General features: G+C 39.8%; 1 protein-coding gene across 1 annotated transcript in view; it reads right to left on the bottom strand.

The window, feature by feature from the left end:
• MYO1D (myosin ID) overlaps window positions 1-23,956 on the bottom strand; it is a 357,348-nt gene that overhangs the window by 195,335 nt on the left and 138,057 nt on the right. Inside the window, exons 13-15 of the mRNA XM_070772692.1 lie at window positions 22,273-22,347; window positions 16,420-16,552; window positions 2,362-2,528 (exon numbers count right to left, since the gene is read on the bottom strand). Coding sequence (XP_070628793.1) covers window positions 2,362-2,528; window positions 16,420-16,552; window positions 22,273-22,347 — 375 coding nt within the window. The remainder of the gene's footprint in view (window positions 1-2,361; window positions 2,529-16,419; window positions 16,553-22,272; window positions 22,348-23,956) is intronic.

Raw genomic sequence — 23,956 nt, 5'->3', positions numbered from 1 at the left:
GTTCTCTGTTCACAACACACATCCTTGAGTTGTCCGTGGACATTCAACTCCTCACTTCACTTTCCCATCCTGCTCAAATGGGGCTCTGACCAGCTCTTTCTCCTCTGACTTCTGTGCTGCCTGGTCTAATGGTTAAGCTTCTGCTTTTCTCTTACTGGATGGCATAGTAATATTTAATATAATTGTACTTCTCTTCTTGAAATGCCATCTTCCCTTGGCATCTGTGACCTAACCCTCTTCTGATATTTCTTCTCTCTCATTGGTCACTTCTTCTCTTCTCTTTGCTGGTTCTTTCATGTCAGACCACAAACCTAAATGTTGGCATGGACCTTCTCTTCTTTTTCTATCAAGTCCCAAGACTTTATATATAATCTATGTATCAGTAGACCTTCCCTGGTGGCTCAGAGGTTAAAGCGTCTGCCTGCAATGCAGGAGACCTGGGTTCGATCCCTGGGTTGGGAAGATCCCCTGGAGAAGGAAATGGCAACCCACTCCAGTACTCTTGCCTGGAGAATCCCATGGACGGAGGAGCCTGGTGGGCTACAGTCCACGGGTTCACAAAGAGTCGGGCATGACTGAGCGACTTCACTTACTTACCTACTTATGTATCAGTAACCCCAAACTTCCTATTTCCAGCCTGGAAGTCTTCACAGAACTACAGATTTATATGTCTAGTAGATTATTTAGTATTTCTACCTAGGCATTTAGAACCATTTCAAACCTAACATAGTCAAGAGACAAATCTTGATTCCATCTTTGCCCTAGTTCCGTGTCCCCCTCTTCACACTTCTCTTCCCCAATCTTTCTTATCTCAGAAAATGGTACCATGCTTATCCAGATGCTCAAGCAAAAATCTACATGTTACCCTTCATCCCTCTCTACTCCTCTCTCATTGAGTCAATCCATCAGCAAGTCTTGTCTACCTTCCCCCAAAACCTATCCTAGTGGACCTATCAGTCCACTACTCTTGGATCTACAATAATTCCTTGTTCAAGGCACTCTCACTGAGCTGCCTCTCCTGGATTCCTGCAATAGCATCTCTAAATGTCTCCTTGCTTCCTATTCACACAGCAGCCACAGTGATCTCTTAAAACATCCATAAGATTGTGTGGCTTCCTGCATAAAATCCACCAATGGTTTTTTACCACCCTTGGCCAAAATCTAAACTGTTTAGTCTGGATGACAACGTGCAACATGATCTGGCCCCCGTCCATCTCTCTGATCTCAACCCACACCACTGCCCTGTTGCTCAGCATCCTCCAACCATACTAGATGATGTTTGGTACCTAAAACAAGACACTTATTTCTGCAAGGGAGACTTTTCTCCACTGTTTCCTCTGCTTCACCTGCTCTTTTTCTTTGACTTTTGTATGGCTGACTCCTTACATTCATTACTATCTACTTAGAGACTCCTCACCAACCAATATTTTATGTGTTTATTCATTCATATTTTTGTGAAATCTGTAGTCTACAACATAGGAAATGTTGAATAAATATTTTAAAATAAATGAAAAGATGGGATTTAAAACAGTATTTTTAAGATCTCAGGTGTCAACTAGTATTATTGTTACCAATAATAAATAACAATAGCAATGACACCTTATATTGAGTGATTACTATATGCCAGGTTCCCATTCTAGGTGTTTATTTTATAAATGTTATCTCATTTCAGCCCCAGCAGCCTTATCAAGTAATTACTACTATTATTCCCATTTAAAAAATTAATTTTCTCCATTCTACACATAGGAAACAGAGGCAACTGGAAAGTTATATGATTTTCCCAAGGTCAAAAGTCCTGGTCAAAGCCAGGATTCAATCAGGTAGACTAATTTTAGGGCTTCCATGATGATCTACTTAGTATCTTTTTATTATGATAGTCACTAATATCAGTAATGATAAGCAGCATTAACTGAACTTCTACTATGTGCCAGGCACCTAGGCTTTCCACTTTGGTTAATTTAATTCTCACAACAAAAGCCTTATAAGGTAGCATTACTATACTCATTTTGCAAATGCAGAAACAAAGAAGTTAAATTTCTAGCTCCAGGTCATGCAACAGACGTGTGGTATAGCCAGGATTCCAACCCACCTGTGACTCTAAATCCTTGTTTTTTCTCCTATACTACATGCTTATATTTTCCCAATGAGGAATTCGTTTTTTCCCCATGGTCCATAAACCACAAACTCAAGGGGTCTCCTGCCAATTCTAGGAACGTCTATCATATTTGTAGTTTCCTCAACTCTTCTGTTCACTCAACAAATATTTAGACCGCCTGATACGAGCTGATGCGTTGCTTAACATAGGGAGGGCTCCGTAAGTCTCAGTGTGCTATCGGGTTTCTCTGTTTCATCTGTTCTCACCTGTGAAGAAACTTCTCGTAGGTCTGGCGGAAGGCAAAGCCTGCCCGACGCACCCTCACGTTTTCTAGGAGTCCAAGATACTCTACTTGATGCCGGCAGCGTTCATCATCAAAGATCTGTGGGGATTTCATGTCGTTGGGCTTGATGCAACGTACATAATATGGTTCCTAAAGAAATAAACCAGCAAATGGTAAGCTTCAGTGGAGAAAAATCTCAGACTAGAGACACTAACATGAAAAGGAACGCATTTGAGTCAGTTCTAATGAGATGGATGAACCTAGAGCCTATAATACAGAGCGAAGAAAGTCAGAAAGAGAAAAACAAATATCATATATTAATGCATATATATCTTCCCTGGTGGCTCAGAGGTTAAAGCATCTGCCTCCAACGCGGGATACCTGGGTTTGATCCCTGGGTCGGGAAGATCCCCTGGAGAAGGAAATGGCAACCCACTCCAGTATTCTTGCCTGGAGAATCCCATGGAAGGAGGAGCCTGGTGGGCTACAGTCCACAGGGTCGCAAAGAGTCGGATAGGACTGAGCGACTTCACTTTCACTTTCTTCCAACGCATATATATGGAATCTAGAAAGATGATACTGATGAACGTCTTTGCAGGGCAGCAGTGGAGACGCAGACAGACAGAACAGACTCATGGACACAGTAGGGGAAGGAGAGGGTGGGATGAATTGAGAGAAGAGCATGGAAACACACACATCACCACATGTAAAAGACATAGCCAGTGGGAATGTGCTGTATGATGCGGGGAGCTCAAACCTGGTGCTCTGTGACAACCTAGAGGGGTGGGATGGGGAGGGAGGTGGGACGGAGGTTCAGGAGGAAGGGGACATAGGTATACCTATGGCTGACTCATGTTGATGTATGGCAGAAACCAACACAATACGGTAATGCAATTATCCTCCAATTAAAAATAAATACAATTTTTTAAAAAAGACACTATGACTAACATGTAATTAGTGTTAACTGTGTCAAATTAAGCTTTGTGACTCTAATTTCTCAGGCACAGACTTGTGAAAAATTCTTCCTTTCTCTTCAATTTACGCTTGGAAGTTCTCAGGCATTCTGCTACATTTTTGTATTATTATGTTTTAGGATTCAGCAGGAAGAGTAGAAGTGGAATAAAACTAGCGTGTAAGTAATTGAGACAAGTAAACATCAAGTTTTTGTGTATTTACAGAAACATGATTAAAAGTAACAGAAGTAATTTAATAGAAAGAGTCAGAAACTATGATAAAGATGCATTGCAATGAAGAATATAAAATATTAGGCTCAGCTCTGGCACATAGATGTGCTGGATTCAGCTTTGAATCATTACAGTCCTTCAAACTGGAATAGTTTCTTTGGAATATCAGTGTTTTTAGATGCTTAAATGGAGCAAAAGAAATCTAGACAAAGATTATATACAAAAATGGGCCTCCAATTACTTCCATAAATAGTTTTGCAAATATAATGTTTGGAACAAGATAAAAGTTAATCAGATATACAAGAAACCAAGACAACATGAATTAGAAATAGCAAAACAATATACAAAATAAAAAGATCTGCAGGGGTCCAGATGTTGGGATTAGCAGATAGAAATATCAAAACAACTATATTTAGCATGTTCAAGATGACAAAAGGCAATATTAAGAATGTTTTAAAGAACCAGAACTATAAAAAAGAACCAAACCAAAGAGAAGACCAAGGACTTAAAGATGCAATAGTAGAAATTAAGGACTCAGTGGACCAGTAGAAGAGTACATTGGAAATAGTTCAAGAAAAAAATAGTAAACTAGAAGGAAAGTGAGAAGAATTTTCCCAGAATGGATCATGGAGAGACAAAAAGACAGAAAATAAAGAAGAGAGGTTAAGAGGCATAGAAGACATACAGTGAGATGCTTTAATTAACTGGAGTCCTACGGAGAGGAGACAGAGGGACAGAAGCAATATTTGAAGAGCTAATAGTCAAAGACTTGGCAAAACTGATGAATATCAATCAAGCTGGAACAAACTGAAAAAGTGCTACAAACTGCAAGCGAGATTAAAAAAAAGGTACATCAGTAAGACTTCTGAAAACCAAAGAAGAGCAGCCAGAAGAAAAAAGACTTATTACCTAAAGGAGCAACAGTCTAATAGCTGACTTCTCAAAAGAAACTACGGAATATGGAAGACAAATGAATATTATGCTTGAAATGCTGAAAGGCTGTCAGTGCAGAATTTTACGCCCTAGCAAAACTATTCTTCAAGAAGGAAAACATGTAGACTATTTCCAGGTAAACAAAAACAGAGAATTTGTCAACATCAGGCCTCACATACAAGAGGAGAAAATTCAAACAGAAGAAAAATGGCCCAAGATGAAGGTCAAAAAAGAAGGGATAAATGAGGAAATCCAAACAGATATTAACAGTACTTAGCATTAATAATGGTGATGGTGATGTCATCATCTTCGACTTAGAATTATATACGAACATATTGTATATACTTACATGTATACATAAATGAAATAAGTATTTGTAAGTACATGACTAAAACAGCACATAAGTTGGGAGGAAGACAAATGGAATTAAGATGTTTTATGGACCTTGCATTGTCCAGGAAGGAGATAAAAACACCAAATAATATTAGATATTTATAATCAATAATGACACCGTAATAATTTGAGTAACCGCTGAAACAGTATTATGGTGTAAATCTTCCAAAATAATAAAGTCAATAAATGTAGTAATAAAATATCATTGTCATACTAGTGGTTGAGGGGTGGTACAAGGAAAGGATGCCTCTCTAGGTCTAACTAAACATTCTGACTCAAAAGATTTACAGCCCACACTTGGCAGGAGTCTACTCAGAAGGACAAGAACATGGCTTGCCAGCAGGCAGTGTCAAGGTCATGTGGCAGCCCATACAGCAGTCAGGTGATAGCTTAGGCACGAGATGAGGTCCGTATCAGACAGATGTAGGAAGTGCCCTTGATTTAAAAGCCTCACGCCCCATAGGATTCAATATCTCTCACAGCAAATCTAAAAATACAGCTTCCAGGGTCCTTGAAAGGGACATGCCTAATACATGAGTCACCACACTCAGGAAGCCAGAAGTATGACATTCCCACCAGACATTTCTCATTTTCCCAGTGCAGGTACACTTTATCAATAGGGGTAATTTTTACCCTAGGTGATGTTGCCTAGTAATATGGTTGATGTACATCATGCGTTTAACAGGGGAACAAAGCTAGAAATTTAACTGAGGTTATCAGGCAGAAGGAATAGAATTTTGCTTACCTTTCACCCACAGTAATCAATCAAAAAGGTTAGAAAGGGAAGAAAAAGAAATAGAGAAGAGACAAATAGAAAGCACTAAGGAGATGGTCAATTTGTAAACAACATACAGTAGCTATGTTAAGAGTAAATGCAATAAATGATTTATTCAAAGGACAAAGATGGTCAAAATGGATAAAAAGCCAAAACTACCTCTGTATGCTATTTATGAGTCATACCTGAAGCATAAAGTCATGGAAAGACTGAAAGTTTTAAGGACAGACCATGCAAACCCTAGTCAAAAAAAGAGCTAGTTTTAACTATTTTATTCCTGCAAAAGTGACTTTAAGGCAAAAATCAATACAGAAATAAAGATTTCATAGTGATAAATGACTCACACGCTAGGAAGATATAATAGTTCTAAGTTGAATAAGCTTAATAAATTCACAAAATATTTAAAGCAAAAATGGAAGGCATATTAAGAAGCAGGCAAATTAGAATTACAGTAGGTTTTATCACATTTCAGCACTGACAAAACAAAGTAATTTTAAGAATGCGGAAACGCTGGACACTAATATGATGCAGACTTGACCTAACGACTGTGTACAGACTATTAAGTGCAAATAATTCTAATACATAAAGAAAACTTACATCTCTAAGGGCTGAAATCACACAGAGTATATCCTCTGATCAAATGAGATTAAGTTAGAAATCAAGAGAAAGAAGATAATTAGAGAATCTTAAGATGATTGCAAATTAAGAAATATACTTCTAAATTATCCTTGGGTCAAAAAGAAAATTACAGTGTGAATTAGAAAATATTTTGAACTCAGTAATTTATGCAATCATGTGGGCAAGGCAATCTTAGTACAAGGTATCATTTGAGTCATGTATATAACTTTACTAAACAGAAACCAGTTGAATGGAATTTTACCAGTGTTGACTGATTATGCCCAGAAAGGGGTAACACTCACACCCATCTAAGGGGTGGGGAATGCCCTTTCATCCTGGTTAGTAATATAAAAACCTTCAGATAAGGAATCCAGTGCAAATGCTTTCTCTATATTTCATCAGCATTCTGTTTCAATTTATAAATGCCGCCTCCTCTCTCCTTATAAATATCCAGACTGACTCAACCTAAGAAATCCTAAATTTGACAAATTCCAAGCGTCTTATTAAGGTTAAGTCACAAAAGTTAATAGTGATCTTATCATCTGGCACTTTTAAACCTTTTTCTCCCTATATTTTATGAGAAAAACATCCTTCGACAAAGTACGTGTTTGCTGAATCATTTCAGTCATGTCCGACTCTTTGAGACTCTACGGACTGTAGCCTGCCAGGCTCCTCTGTCCATGGGATTCTCCAGGCAAGAACACTGGAGCAGGTTGCCATTCCCTCCTCCAGGGGATCTTCCCGACCCAGGGATCGAACCTGCGTCTCTTGCATCTCCTGTATTGGCAGGAGGGTTCTTTACCACTAGTGCCACCTGGGAAGCCCTTGCCAAAGTACACCAATCAGTATATATATTAGCCAGAAGATCCTGGATTTAGATATTCATTTACTTAGCCTGTGTTGAACAGTATCAAATAGAGCCAATGGCAAATTAAAGTTCTTTTAATAATTTACTGACCACCTGTTCAGAGTGCTTTATGAGGTATCAGTGAAAGTCACTCAGTCGTGTCTGACTCTTGGCGACCCCATGGACTGTACAGTCCATGGACTTCTCCAGGCCAGAATACTGGAGTGGGTAGCCATTTCTTTTTCTGGGAGATCTTCCCAAGCCAGGGATCAAACCCCGATCTTCCTCATTGCAGGTGGATTCTTTACCAGCTGAGCCACCAGGGAAGCCCATGAGGTATCAAGAGAGAGAGAAGATTAGTAGAAGTCATTCCTTAGATTCTAAAGACTTATAATCTAGGTGGCAATGAGACACGTGTTTAAAAATACTATGCGTTATAGTTAATAACACTATATTGTACATTTGAAAGTTGCTGAGAGAGTCTTAAAAGTTCTTATCACAAGAAAAAGTTTATGTATGGTATAGATGTTAATTAGACTTATTGTGGTGATTATTTTGCAAAATATACAAATGTCAAGTCATTATGCTGTACACCTAAAACGGATAGTTATATGTCAATAAAATACATGAATAATTAAAAATTTTTAAATAAAAAAAACCACCATGTGAACTCAAAAAAGTAGGAGTTAGGGACCTTCACTTCCAGTGATGAAGGACTAGGCAATTCCTATCAACCTTCCTGAGAAAGTCACTAGGAAAAAAGTGCTATACAAAATTATGGGGGGATGGGAGAAATCTTCATTGCATGAAGAGCTAATAACATAGCCAAGATGAGACAAAGACTAAAGTCCAGGGAGGATAAAGCTGGCCTTGAGGTCTGCTTCCATTTTCGAGGCAACTGTCTGCCGATCTATAGAGGCAGCCATGAGGCTCAGCACAGCTGCTGGCAGCCTTGAGGGGCCTGGGGGATGAAAGCTGGAGCCTGAGTCCTCAGACACAGGACTCCACTCTGGTCTGGAATCCTGAAAAGTTAAACTCGGGAGTTATAAGCTGAATGGAAAACAGGTTGGCACTTCCAGGGAAGGCAGACAGCTCACTGCTAAGCCCCTGTAGGTCCTGAAATTTGATTAAGGTGATTTCAGAATGTCAGAATTTGCCTGATACATCTTTTAAAACATAAACTTTCAACTTTTCTGTTAGGATTAGATGTCATTAATAAGTGGCAATGTATCTGTTGTTGTTCAGTCGCTGAGTCGTGTCTGACTCTTTGCGACCCCATAGACTGCAGCACGCCAGGCTTCCCTGTTCTTCACCATCTCCCTGAGATTGCTCAAACTCCTGTCCATTGAGACAGTGATGCCATCCAACCATCTCATCCTCTGTCATCCCCTTCTCCTTCTGCCTTCAATCTTTCCCAGCATCAGGGTCTTTTCTAACGAGTCAGTTCTTCACATCAGGTAGCCAAAGTACTGGAGCTTCAGCTTCAGCATCAGTCCTTCTCAGGATTGATTTCCCCTAGGATTGACTTGTTTGATCTCCTTGTTATCCAAGAGACTCTCAAGAGTCTTCTCCAACACCACAGCTCATAAGCATCAATTCTTTGGTGTTCAGCCTTCTTTATAGTCCAACTCTCACAGCCATACATGATTACTGGAAAAACCATAGCTTTGACTATATGGACCTTTGTTGACAAAGTAATGTCTCTGCTTTTTAATAATGCTGTCTAGGTTTGTCACAGCTTTTCTTCCAAGGAGCAAGCATCTTTTAATTTCGTGGCTGTAGTCATATCTGCAGTGATTCTGGAACCCAAGAAAATAAAGTCTGTCACTGTTTCCCCATCTATTTGCCATAAAGTGATGGGACTGGAGGCCACGATCTTAGTTTTTTGAATGCTGAGTTTTAAGCCAACCTTTTCACTGTCCTCATTCACCTCCATCAAGAGGCTCTTTAGTTCTTCTTCACTTCTGCCATAAGAGTGATGTCATCTGTGTATCTGAGGTTACTGATTTCTCCCAGCAATCTTGATTCCAGCTTCAGCCCAGCATTTCACATGATGTGCTCTGCATATAAGTTAAATAAGCAGGGTGACAATATATAGCCTTGATGTACTCTTTTCCCAATTTTGAACCAGTCTGTTGTTGCATGTCTGGTTCTAACTGTTGCTTCTTTACCTGCATACAGGTTTCTCAGGAGGCAGGTAAGGTGGTCTGGTATTCCCATCTCTTTCAGAATTTTCCACAGTTTGTTGTGATCTAGTGTAGTCAGTGAAGAGGCAGATGTTTCTCTGAAATTCTCTTGCTTTTTCTATGATCCAACAGATGTTGGCAATTTGAACTCTGGTTCCTCTGCTTTTTCTAATGTGTCTGTATTCCTTTTCTTTAATTTGATTTGACAATTTTGTTCCATTTACATTCACTGTACTTATTAATATATTTGGATTTTTCTCTAACATCTTAATTTGTCCCAGTTTTCCTATGTTACTCTGTCTCCTCTTTGCTATGTTTTTTAGGACTGATGATTCTTTTCTCATTCTGACTTCCCCTACCCCCAACTACTAGCTTGTAAGTTAAAAACTCATTTCTATTATTTTAATGACTACACTAGAAAATTTTACATGTACTTATAACTCATGAGAGTTATAAGCTAATCAATACATTTATCCTTTTCCTGAACAACCAAGGACCTTAAACACTTGAAATATAATAACTCACCCTCCCAGTTTATATGCTATTGTGCTATTTAATTCTAACCTGCATTTTAAATCCAATATAATATTATTTTATAGAGTCAGTTGATTTATATGCATCTACATATTCACCAATTTCTTTGCTCTTCATTTTGCATTTCAGACCTTCATTTAGTAATCAGACATCCTCCTACCTGATATATATCCTTTAGCATTTCCTTTTTCTTTGCTTTGTATCTATTTTATTTTTTAAATTATAAAACTATGATAACACATTTATAGGAGACTTGGAAAATACAGAATAAAGTTACATATATATTTCCATATATATGTACGGAAATATATTTACATACATATAGTTCCACTTTATATTACAATTTTTTAAGTAGATAAATTAAGATTTTCAGTTGGAGTTTCAATATCAAACTCTCAGAAATTAATAGAATGAATGTACAGAGTAGTAGAAGAACATAGTAGACCTGAAAAGCATTATGAACCAATTCTACATAATTAAGATTTATACTATGGTTTTTCCAGTAGTCCTGTATGGATGTGAGAGTTGCACCATAAAGAAGGTTGAGCACCAAAGAACTGATGCCTTCAAACTGTGGTGTTGGAGAAAATTCTTGAGAGTCCCTTGGACTGCAAGGAGATCAAACCAGTCAATCCTTAAGGAAATCAACCTATTGATGATTATTCATTGGAAAGACTGATGCTGAAGTTCCAGTACTTTGGCCACTGATGTGAAGAGCCAACTCATTGAAAAAGACCCTGATTCTGGGAAAGATTGAAGACAGGAGAAGGGGATGACAGAGGACTGACTCAATGGACAAGAGTTTGAGCAGGCTCTGGGAGATGTGGAGGACAGGGAAGGCCGGCGTGCTGCAGCCCCTGGGGTCACAAAGAGTTGGACACAACTGAGCAACTGAACAACAAGATTTATATAATTTTCACACAACAGTAGGATATAAATTCTATTCAAGTTCCCACTGAATTTCCTTTAGTGTGGTTCTAACTCGGTTTTTATTTTTTCAGAAAGATTCTTTGTTGTTCATGAAAAATAAATTCTCTCAGTATAGAATTTTGATTTATTTTCTCTAGGCCTGTTACTCCTTCAAAGCTAATCTGCTTTTAAGGTATTTTCTTTGTCTTTGATATTCTGGGGTTTCACTAGAGGATTGGGGGCAGATTTCTTTTAATTTTTCTAACTTGGGATACACTGGACTTCCTGACTATCTCTTTCATCATTCTGGAAATTCTTTTTCTTTTTCTTCAAAAATCGCTCTGCCCATTCTCTCCTCTCCATGCACATCAGACCTTTTCATTTTATCTTCCATGTTTCTTAATATGTCTTTTATAAGTTTCATTTCTTGGACGAAGTGAAATTCTGGATAATTTCTTTGATTCTGTCTTTCATTTCCCTATTCTCTCTTCAGCTTTGTCTTAACCAATGTTAAATCTATCCACTGAATTTTACATTTTAATTATTTAGCTTTTATTTCTATCAATTACCTAGTCACTTGCTCTTAACTACTAGTTCTCGTATTTTTAGGACTTTCATTTCTTGAAACGCATTAAGCATTCTGGGAGTCTTTCTGATAATTCCATATAAGACATTTTCATGAGGCTGTGGTTTAGTCTCACCTCCCTTGTGTCCTGTCTTGCTTCTTTATATGTGTGGTCGTCCTTTACTATGAACTGCTTTTTTTCCCTAGAACACCATCTGTGGAAGTTCTATTTCTTTAAGGTCTGGTATGAAGGTGGTTTCCTCTCTGCTCTCATCAGATGCCCAGGGGTAATACCAGACCTGGATGGACCACTTTAAATTGTTGGCTTCAGTCTTTTCAGGCCACCTAGGTATGAGTTTGGACTGCAAATCTCATCAAAGCGGCTTATGATTATTAATTCTCAAGTGAGGTTCACTCACCCCACTTGGCTCAGTGCCAAACTCCAAGGCAGTTTTCCTTCCCGACAGTGAGGGATTATTTCCGGAGCTAGCCCTTAGAGGAGGCAACCCTCTAGAGACCTAGCATCGTGCAGCTGGTGTATACATACTTGTGAGTGTTCACGTGGTTTGTAATCCCGTATGAGTCACCCTACTCTGAGCAGACCCTGGCCTTCCCTTCAAGGACCCAGTCTTGGACACCTATACTCAAAGGTACCCGCACTCAAAGGTACCTACTTCAACAACTGCCCACAGGGTGAAAGTGGCATGGTGCTCTCCTCACTTTCCCTTCACTCAGTTAATTTCTGCCTTCCCTCAGCACCCGGCCTACACATTCCTTGCTTTCTTGTTAGTTCATGACTGTATTTAGGAAGTTGGTTTTTTATAATTTACCTAACTTTCTGGTTGTTTTCAGTTGGTATTAAAGGCCACTTTGTTCACCCTATTGCCATCAAATGCATTGCTGCTGCTGCTGCTAAGGCGCTTCAGTCGTTGTCCGACTCTGTGCGACCCCATAGACGGCAGCCCATCAGGCTCCCCCGTCCCTGGGATTCTCCAGGCAAGACCACTGGAGTGGGTTGCCATTTCCTTCTCCAATGCGTGAAAGTGAAAAGTGAAAGTGAAGTTGCTCAGTCGTGTCTGACTCTTAGCGACCCCATGGACTGCAGCCTACCAGGCTCCTCCATCCATGGGATTTTCCAGGCAACAGTACTGGAGTGGGGTGCTATTGCCTTCTCCCATCAAATGCATTACTCACATGTATTTAAAAAATCTTCATGTTTATGTTCCTATGTGAAACTCACCTCTAATTTAATTTTTTTAATGTTAACCTTGTACTAAGGTCATAGTAATCTCATAAAATAAATCGGGTAGTGGCTTCTCTTCTTCCCATCCTCCAAAACCATGTATGTATGATAGGAATTACTGGCTCCTTGAAGGATTTATAAAACTTATCTATAAAACCATCTGGGCCTGAAGTTCTTGGCAGAGTTGGAAGAAGGCAGACTTCTGATTAGTGATTCAGAATCTCTAAGGTTACTGATTCATTCAGGGTTTCTATTTCTTCTTGAGTGAATTTTGATAACATTATTCTAGAAAACTAGTGCTTCCCAGATCGTGCTAGTAAAGAATCCTCCTGCTGATGCAGGAGACACAAGAGATTCGGGTTCAATCTCTGACTTGGGAAGATCCCTTGGAGTTGGAAATGGCACCCCACCCCAGTATTCTTGCCTAGAAAATTCTATGGGCAGAGGAGCCTGGCAGGCTACAGTATACGAAGCTGCAAAGAGTTGGACATGACTGAGCATGCACACACATTCTATTATTAGAAAACTAATTGTGAAGATTCATTGGCATATAGCTGTTTGTAATACTCCGATGCTTTATTTTATTTATTTTTTTTACTCTTTTTTTTTTTTACTCTGATGCTTTAAAAAATCTCTGTAATATAGAGGTTGTAACCTATTTTCATTCTGAATATTGTTTTCTCTCTTTAAAATCAATTTTTTAAAGGTCTAATTAATTTTTTGATCTATTACTTTTAGTTTTTGCTATTTAAAAATTATTCTCTCACTTTCTTTTGATTTTCCTTGGATTCCCTTTACTGACTTCTTGAATTGTATCTTATCTCATTTACTTTTGATCTTTTTCTTTGTTTGTTTGTTTTTAATAAAGGCATAACAAGTGGGCCGCTTTAGGAGTGTTCTACTGATTCTGATAAATTCTTTGTCATACAGTTTCACATATTTTGTAGTTTCCATTCAGATTTCTTCTTCAACCTGTGAGTTATTTAGGAGAACACTTTTTTAAAGTTCCCAAGCATATTAAAAAAAAAAAAAATTTTTTTAAAGGCTGGTTTTTATTTCACTTGCTGTGAGGATGGAGAATACATCTGTGTATATATTTGTTAAAACAGTGAGACTTCCTTTGTGCTCTAGCTTATGGTCATTTCTTAAAAATGTTCTATGTATACTTCAAAGGAATATGTATTTCCTATCCCCTGGGTACAGAGATCTTTTGATTAAAGTTTAAATTTGGTTTTCAAAGCTTCTTCACTCTTGCTAAGGTTTTTGCTTCATCTATCAGTTTTTGGTAGAGGTGGTTTAATATCTCCCTCTAGAATTGTGAACTTGTCAATTTTGCCTTTTTCGCCTTTTACATTTTTCAGGGTCGTCATCTTCTTTTTTTTTTTGCTTTTTAGAATTTAAGTACCATCATGGCTGTATTGTTAGGTACCTAGTTCAAAATGGCTTTATTGAGTATTTTCTTTTTATTATTACTAGTCTATCTGTATTTAATAGATTTCCCCCTTAAATTTTATGTTCTCTCACATTAATATTGCCTTCACCAGTTTTCTTGGGGGAGGGGGCTTGATATGTGTTTATCTACCTTTTTGTTCTTAATCTTTCTGCAGAGTATTAATTAGCTATAATAACTCCTATGAACAACACGGCAAAACCTTGGTCTTATTGCAGGTTAAGTTCCAGACCACGGCAGTAACATGAACACAGCAATAGCGTGAGTCACATGAATTTTATGGTTTACTGGCTTTCTGGACTGACGGGTTGTCTCTATTCTTTGGCTTGTCCCTGCTCCCTTTCTCATTCCCTACCACTATACACACAGAGAGTGGGGAGCTGTAGCAGAGACTGCTAGGCTAGTTGCCTACCTCATATACAGTACATTTTTCCTACTTTGAAACGGAATACTTACTTCTAGCTGGGAGCAATGCTAACCAGAATGAAAGGCACTTCCCAGCTTCCCTGGCAACTAAGCACACCAAATGAGATGGAGCTAAAGTACTGTATGAGGCTTCCAGGAAGTCTCTTTAAAAAGGAAGAAGCTCCAGCTGCCATCTTGGACCAGGAGGACAGATGCCAAGCATTAAGATAGTAGAGCAGAAAGACAGAAGGAACCTGGATCTCTAACAACCTTAGAGCTGGGATACCTTCTTCAGCACTTCATTTACACAGACAGAACTAAATGTCTCTTCTGTTTAATCCACTAATTTGGGGGTGGGGTGGGGTTTATTTGTTTAGCAGCTGAATGCAATTCTCCATACAGAACTGATAAATGGTCCTAGAATTTTTATTTAAAAAATGTAACCCTGGGACTTCCCTAGTGGTCCAGTGCTTAGGAGTCTAGCTTCCAGTGCAGGGGACATGGGTTTGATACGCGGTCGAGGAACTCAGATCCCACATGCTACAGGGCAGCAAAGCCCATGCACTGTGACTGCGAAGCCTGCACTCTAGAGCCCATGAGCTGCACCTGCTGAGCCCGTGCACCGTAACTCCTGAAGCCCATGTGCCCCAGAGCCTGCAGCTCCAGAGCAAGAGAAGCCCCTCTGTGCTGCAACTAGGGAAAGCCTGCATGCCACAACGAAGAGCATCTGCATGCTGCAATAAAGACCCAGCACAGCCACAAATACATAAATGTTAAAAAATGAACATTTAACTACCAAATAGTGAAAATAAAAATGATTCTTTTCTAATTAACTTGAACATATTTTACAAACAATATATTACAAGGAATGTGTTTCATAAAGTACATTCTATAAAATTCGGCGTGCGACTCTCTTTCTCGTGTCCCATGCCTTTCTTCTAGGTTTTTTCTTGCTGGATGACGCAGGTTGAAGCTGACTTGCAGAGAAAAGCTGAGGGACAAGAGGAGGGGTCTTAAGGGTATTCAAGTCTACAGCCCTGGTAGCCTTAACCCTCTCTGCCTTTCTGGAGGTTTGATTATACAAGCCAACACACTGTTCTTATTTGTTGTCACCTGAGGTCAAAGAATCCTGACGAAAAGAACAGAAAGCTACTGAAGAGATGTATTCTTATGGCATTTGCCTAATTTATCCACAGTGAAGTAACCAAAAATAATATAGATTTAAATTTTTAGAGAGGAAGTTGATTAAAGAAAAAAAAAAGATAAAAATGAAGAAGAAAAAATACACTGGAAAAACACCAGGAGAGAAAGATAAAAATGAAGGAACTAAAAATAATGAGCCCCAGAATGCTGCCTAATTTATCAAACTCATCAACAGCAGCAGTTAAGAGTAGAAATCTGTTCTTCAAGGGGAAAAAAACCTCAGACTAAAGTTATCAAACAGTATGAGGCCTCAAAGGAACAATAAAAAGCAGAAACGACTGCCCATAGTACATCTTTTCATTTCAACTATTAAAACAGCCTAAGGGCAACACTTAAATACTAAACTTCCTCTTACAGCTCTATCTGTAATTTGTATTCAGATACAACATAAGGATGGTACGTGACAATTTAACTCAAGATTTTTTTTTTTTTAAAGCCAGGCCTTGTCCTCAGCACAGGGCTAAAATTTCTTTTATCAGGCACATACTATACCTGTAGTATACTGTTTTTATTTTTTTAAGATCACATATAAGACTTTCCCGTTGATGACAACAATATAAAAGGCCTAAATTTAAGATCATTCATCTGGGACACAAACAACTGTTTCACCAGGCCATGGTAAAAAACAAACAAAACAGTATTAAGAATTACTATAACATTCATTTAAAATACATGTTCTTCAATTTGATTTACTATAGTTACCTAAAAAGCAAATACTATACATACCTTTCTCATTAACATATGTCAAGAGAGAATCCATGAAATAAAACGGGTATTTTAAAATGAAAGTAATTACCTTTGATGCAAGGTTGTCTACCAGAGCAATCATAGAATTCTTAAATAAGGTGGCAGCGGTCAGTGGTCTCTTGGTCACCTCTGTAATGCTCAGTTTGCCTTCAGGCCACATATTCTTCAGCACAGGATTTGAACTGAGAAGCACAGAAAGAGTGGCTTGAACGTTACATTCAAATAAGTGGATTAAGAATTGCTAAGCATTCCTGCTGAACTGTATCCTGGGAGCCACAATTGCACTGCAGACGCAACTCACTAGGCCTGATTGAAAGAATGATTTCACCTGGAAAATCAGGCTGAGAGTATAATGGCAGATACCACACCACAAAATGAGAAGATGTGTCTAAATCACGCCACCTTCGAAAAGTTCTTTAAATTTCTTTAAATGATTGCGTTGTTACTATTACGTAGGATATTCTGATGGTTTACACAGCTCTATACCATATACCTAAAATCAAATGGTTTTGGTGATTCTTACAAGAATGAGAACACATCATAAACAGGAAAATGATCTTCAAGGTCGTGTCAGAAATCAGGAAAGGGAAAGCATTTTTTAAAAAACTGGAGTATAATTGTTTTACAATAATGTGTTAGTTTCTGCTGTACAACAAAGTGAATCACCTATATGTATACAGATATCCCCTGCTCTTATACTTCCCTTCCACCCCAGCCCCATCACACCCCTCTGGTCATCACAGAGCACCAAGCTGAGCCCGCTGTGTCACGCAGCAGCTTCCTGCCAGCCAGCTATTTTATACACACGATAGTGTATGTCAGTGCTACTCTGTCCATTCATTCCACCTTCTCCTTCCCCTGATGGGCCCACACGTCTGCTCTCTCTGCATCTCAAGAGAGTAGCTTTTAATTGACACAAACATGCATACAGTATACATCACAAAAAGCCAGGTCTCTCAAAAAATACAGATAGGAACAGAAAATAACCACTTTTACATCGTCTTCTCATAAACCCCTTTACTGCAGTTGAATTATGATCACATTTATAGGTAGTGCTGGCAGCTCCAATATTTTATTGATGTGACACTAAGATGGCTGCAATCCAATTCTTAAACTTCAGGCCAGTTTTCAGGCTAAAAGTGATATATTCCTTACTTGGCTCTGTGGAGATCTTTTTATAAACATGTACGGTGGTCTCGGCTCTGATTTTCTCCCTGTTTCATATGGGTGCTTTTGATTTTTTAAAAATTACTTTTTATTGGAGTATAGTGACTTACAATGTTATGTTGGGATTGACATTCACACACTACTATCTGTAACATAGATAACTAACAAGGACCTACTGTGTATAGCACAGGAAACTCTATTCAGTGCTCTGTAATGATCTATAAGGGAAAAAAAGTCTGAAAAAGAGCAGATATACGCATATATATAACTGATTCACTTTGCTGTATACCTGAAACTAACAGAACACTCGGTGCTTTTGATTTTAAAGTAATTGGAATTCAAAATGTTGCTTGTTTTCTGAAAACTTCTCTCATCAGACTTTTTTCTTTCTTAATGGGGGTTGAGAATAGAAAAAAAAAAAAAAAAACTTAACATGGATCTTTTCTGCTAATTGTGTTTACTGCTGTCATCATTTTGCCCACTTTTCTTTCCCTGGCATAAAATTGAGAACACTGAGTTGGTTCCCCAAACATCTAGTAAACCTCTATACATAGAGGTTCTAAACATTAGTAGCAAACTGCCAGAAAGGACAAGAGCGAAGAAGATAAACAGTGAGGTGAAGACTGGCTAGGCTGTGAATGAAGGCAGAGAAATATTCCTGACCCTGACCGTTGCCAGCAAGCTGTGCCAACTGCCATCAAAATGCGGCTATAAAATAATGCATGATCTGTGGTTCATGGACCCAGTTTTACTACGTTATAGTCCTATTCCATAATTTTCCAAAGATAACATGCCAATAAAAATGACCACATAAATGTATATTGCTTTCCCTTAACTTTACCATTCCAATCTTTAGCAGAGAGAGAACTTGAGGCAATGGTTCTCAGTTTTTGGTGCCCATCGTGCCTGAATGCCCTTCTAACACCAAAGGAATATTAATAGAATTTTCAGGAAGTAGAGTGTGTGCACTTTGAAAATCCTGATGCATGTCAAAGACAGAAAGTCACTGTCTTTGGTCTATGCAGTTTCTATCCCCAGTTCCACTCTGCTCACTTTTGGCCTTGTTTAGACACTACCTAATGAATGAAGGGTGGCGTGAAAGTTGGAAATGAAGGAAATAAGATGTTTATTATTATTTCTTTATTTGGCTGTGCCAGCTCTTTGTTGTAGCATGTGGTATCTAGTTCCCTGACCAGGGAACATACTGGGCTTCCTGCATTGGGGGCAGGGATTCTTAGCCACTGGGCCACCAGGAAAGTCCCTATTATTATTATTATTATTATCATCAAACAGTAGAATTGATGTGTAATGAATCAAAATAGACAAGTTCAATTGTTTTCAAAGAGAAAGAACTTTGAGGTTGGTAAGTCAACATAATTTTCAAATATTTAAAAGAGCTTTTTCCTTAAAGGGGAAGCTTATTTATCCAGAAACTCAGTATGTGTAACAGAGAAGGCAGAACTTAGCTGGCTAATGAGAGAGAGGGAAGAGTGGCCTGTGCACCTGGCATGCCCCCTGTCTGCTTCCTGTCTCCTTCCCTTTACACACACACGAGCAAGCATACATGCATGTATACGCTCCAGAACTAGAGATCCAAGGATCACTCTTTAAACAGATATAAAGAAAGGATTAAAATTTACGGAGGTCATTTAGCCATGGAAGTATCAAAAAGTATCCAGAGGCAAAGGCAGCCCATTTAAATACTAAGAGGATAGTTTTAATCAAAATTATTTCAAGACTTTGCATCCCACTAGCAAGACCTTTCCTACTATGGCAATATATACAATAAGCTGCAACTGTTTTATGTTTTTATACCTTTGGCAAGACCATCCCTGCTGTGAAATGTCTTTAATTACTAGACTTATCTAAGTTCCTTTGTTCTGATTCCAGGCTTACCAAGCAACTAAGCATCCTTTGGATGATATTTTTCACTGTCAATTAATAAACTAGAGTTCTATTTAATTTCCCAGACAGGTTTCCAATAGGGAAGAAGAGCCTGGTAAACCAATGCAAGTGTTTCATATCACAAGACCCTTACGACTGTCTGATTGCTGGAAGTAAGTCCATTCGCTCTGTTTCTGTGTTAGTCCTGTGAGCCGGGATTACCAGAATTCACCGCCAGAAGGTGGCGCTGCTCTCGGTGAGCTGAACCTCTGGGCTTCCCGGGTGGGGCTAGTGGTAAACAACCTGCCTGCCAATGCGGGAGACGTTCAATCCCTGGGTCCTGAAGATCCTTTGGAGACGGGCACAAAAACCCACTCCAGCACTCTTGCCTGGAAAATCCCACGGACAGAGGAGCCTGGTGGGCTGCAGCCCATAGGGTCGCAAAGAATCGGACATGACTAAAGCTCCTTAGCACGCTTGTAGACAGCGAATGGCACCCTGTACAGCCTCCTGGAACACAGCCCGACTGCCTCCTCTGGGCAACATGCCCTGACTTTGCCCCTGGACGACTGAGGCCGTTTTTCCAATTTGACTTTTTGACATTTTTTATACAGAGCAATGCCAGACTCTTTGGTTTCTCCCTCAAAATGAGTGCATCGTACCTGATAAACCACTTATTGAAACTCCTCTCTGAAAAGTCTCTCCTCCCCAGATTGGTTCTTACATGGATTCCCTCTCAGACCCCCACGCCTCTGTGCCTTTCTAGTGTTGATGGCTCTATCTCTGCTCCTGGAGGCTTCATCCACATAGACGAACCACTTTATAGCAAAACCTTTTGGAAAAAACGGTTGAAACCCACCGTCGCCTCATTCTCATTTTCTGTCTTCTCTTGACCCACTTCTGTGAGACATCTGTCTTCATGACACTGTAAAGTCAGTGTTGTACTGACCTTCATGTTAGCAAATCCAGCGGTGAATCTTGTTCCTCACGTTACTCTGCTCTTGATAGTGTTTGCCACAGTTGATCATTTTTCCTTGGCCTGGCCACCCTGACACCGGATTCCTGGCTTCCTTCCTAACTCACAGGCATGCTCTCAGCTTCCTTTGCTAGTTCCTCATTCCCTGCTTGACTCAAAATGGTGGAGTGTCTCAGGGATTCATCCTCCAATCTCTTCTCTCTTTCATTTTTTGTCTATGCTCACCCTAGATAACCTCAACCAGGACAATGGCTTTTAGTACCATCAACAGATGGGCCACCATGAATTTATTTCTCTGTTCCCGCCTTTACTCTTGAGTTTCAGATGCACGCGTACAATTGCCTATTTGGATGGATGTCCAGGACACACCTCCCACAAAACATATTCGAAGCGGTACTCTTTATTTCCCCCCAAAATGAGCACCTCCTCTGTCTTTCCCACAACCAAGCATCCCGTCCCCCTTGTCTTTGACTTCTGTTTTTTTTCCCCATCACACATTCTATCCATCAGCAAATCTTGTTGGTTCTACTTTCAAAATATCACCCACTTGGACCATTTTCCATTTCTGTCACCACCATCCCCATCTCAGCCTGGATCACTAAACCAGCCTCCTGCCTGGTCTCCCCAGGTTTACTCCCGCCCTTCACAATCTGGGTTTTACACAGCGCTTCCAGTGCTTTCTTTAGAACAGACATCATATCATCCATTCCAATGGCTTCCCATTGTGCCTGGCTCATGGACTCTCTCTGAGCTGGGCCTGTGGACCTCTCTGCAGTCATTCCTGACTGTTCTCCCCTCCCCTCACTGATTTTAGCCACACTGACCTTCCTGCGGTCAGCACACCCAGGCTTGTCTCCACCTGAGCATCTTGGTGAGCTAGTCTTTCTCTCTCTTTGAATGCTGCCCCCCATACTCATGGTTTGCACCCGCACTTCACTCTGGGCTCAGTTCAAATGACCCTTCTTTTAAGGAGCCTTTTCCCACCACACTACCTGTAACACCTCCATGGCCCTTCTTGGTCTATACCCGCAATCTCTCACCTAACTTTGTTTTTCTTCATAGCACTTGACACTAGCTTAAAGTTCCATCTTTTATCATTAACTGTCATCTCCACTAGAATAAAAGACCTCAGGAGGGCAGGGACTTTGTCCAAGGTTTTTCAACAGCTGAATCCCAAGAGCACAGGGGAATGTGTGGCTCAGAGGAGCTCCATATATCTTTGATGACCTACTGGCCAGTGGGCTGAGCTGACTTAATACATGAGCAATGACACTTTAACCAAAAGAAGCAGTTGGCTAGGAAGCTTCTCTTCTTCATGAGCCTTCTTTCCAAAGAATCTGTACCAGATGTGAATTTGCTGTCCTTTGCTTGGCTTTATTTTTCCATGACTTTTTCACGTTTTCTTGGGTTGTGAGAAGATTCTATCCACTCTGCACTGATCACCACTGACGTGAGAGCCACTCTGTTATTAGGGTGGCCCCACGGCTGGAGGCAAAGACACTGTAGTGGGAATCAGAGTGTGTAAAGCTTTTGGCTGGTCCAGAGCTTACCTGACACCCTCCCATCACCACTGACCTGGCCTGGAGACTGCTGAGTACAATGGCAGGGACAAGAAGGATGGCAACAGTAAAGAGAGAAACCGAGGAAATCCAAGGGAAATTGAGGAACACTGTTTTAGTAACAGGGTCCCTGCCCTAAGTTTACAGATTTTATCATCATAAAGTAACAGATGATTTCACTAAGTATGATCAAACAGAAGTATACAAATTGCCAGAAAACTCTTAAAACTGTCACACAGAAATAATCATGTGCATACATATTATGTAATATATGTCAGCAAGCTAAATATAAATATTAATAAAATTTTAATCCTACCTGTTATACATGAGGCGCTTGAAATCTTGAAATAAAGTGTCTTTGTTTTTGTCAATAAAACCAACGACAGAATACCTAGTTGAGACAAAAGAAACACGGAAAACACATTATTCACCAAGCAAGAGCCATTTCTAAGCTTTTCTAGAAGTCTACAAGCCTTTCTACTGTTAAATAATGCCATCAATCATGTATAAAGCTTGTCCACCCAGTTCTGAGTTAAAGAATATCAAATTTACCTACTCTGTGGACAGGGTGATGTTTCTGTCCCTCAAAAGGAGGGCAAACATCAGTGCCATCACTATGACTAAGATCATCACTCCACTGGTTTGTGGCTTACCTCGAGATGCTGACTTTTAAAAAGACAGCTGTGTGCGCCATCCCACATTCCTAAGATAAAAGCAAAACGGCAACGTACAGGATCTAAGAGCCTCATCCGTGGGGAGGTGAGATGACTTGCCTAAGGCTCGCTCACTGTGTTCAGGGTGGGAGAAAAGATCCAAGGAGAACTGCAAAGGATGGTAAGATTGGGATAAGCAGGAGAGAAAGAGGAAGGCAGATTATCCAGGGCAACATTAAACGAAGGCGTGGAAGCAGGCACATGCACGGAGTTGTTGGGAGGAAATGAAAAGGTCAGTGTTCATGGTGTGGAGGGTGGGATGTGAGTAAGGTCTCAAAGCTAAACTTGCAGCTGGTGGGCAAGGGCTGCCCTGCTGCAGTCACTGGCATGGATCCAGAGGGAGTAAATCATGCGGAGCGGGTCACAGTACAGGGTGATTCTGTGTGATCAAGACAGGCTAAGAGGTTAGGGAAATAGTAACTCAAGAGGTAGCCACTCCCTATAGCTCTCCTATCTCGCCTGACTGTATCTTCTTCCTGGACAATCACATCACTGTAGACCAGCGGTCCCCAATCTTTTTGGCACCAGGGACTGGTTTTATGGAAGACAATTTTTCCATGGACTGGGGTGAGGGTGGGGGATGGTTTGGGGATGATTCAAGTGAATTACATTCATTGTGCACTCTATTTCTATTATTATTACATCAGCTCCACTTCAGATCATCAGGCATTAGACCCCAGAGGCTGGGGACCCTTGCTGCAGACAATTCTCCGATCTCTAACTCTGACGCCTCACCAGTCTTATATTGTTCCAGCCGCTCATGTTTCATTCTGCAAGAAAGTTTTGTGCTGCCCATGGGCACAGTTTTAGGCCACCAGGTCCAAAATAATTTCCCTGCCTCCTCCAATCTTGGTCTTCTTCCTACTACCTTCAAGTCACTTTTGACTGAACCCTTAAAGTCACCTGACTCTTAATATATCATCAGACCCTTACAATTCAAAGTCCTTATTCTGACCTTTGAGACTCATTGTGATTTGATCTCAATCTACTTTTCTAGGTGTCTCTACTTCTCTATGCCACCAAAAGGATACACTCCAGTCAAATAGGCTAAGGTGATAGTTCCTGAATCTTTCTAGCATCCTTCCCACTTTTTCCTAGAAAAATAATTCCTAGCACCTAATGATCAGCATCTGCCTATCTGGGTTTATCACACACAGTTAAAGGTATTTGCTTATTCTGAAAACACATGTTGTTACTCATACAGAAATTATTTTCAACCATCTTTTGTTGTATCAATATATATATATATACAAATGTGTGTATGCATATACATCTACATGGGGCTGC

This window comes from Bos indicus, chromosome 19, assembly GCF_029378745.1.
Source record: "Bos indicus isolate NIAB-ARS_2022 breed Sahiwal x Tharparkar chromosome 19, NIAB-ARS_B.indTharparkar_mat_pri_1.0, whole genome shotgun sequence".
In the NCBI taxonomy this organism is placed as follows: Eukaryota; Metazoa; Chordata; class Mammalia; order Artiodactyla; family Bovidae; genus Bos; species Bos indicus.
The sequence above is the reverse complement of the archived record's forward strand: the minus strand, read 5'-3'. Positions and strand labels throughout refer to the sequence as shown.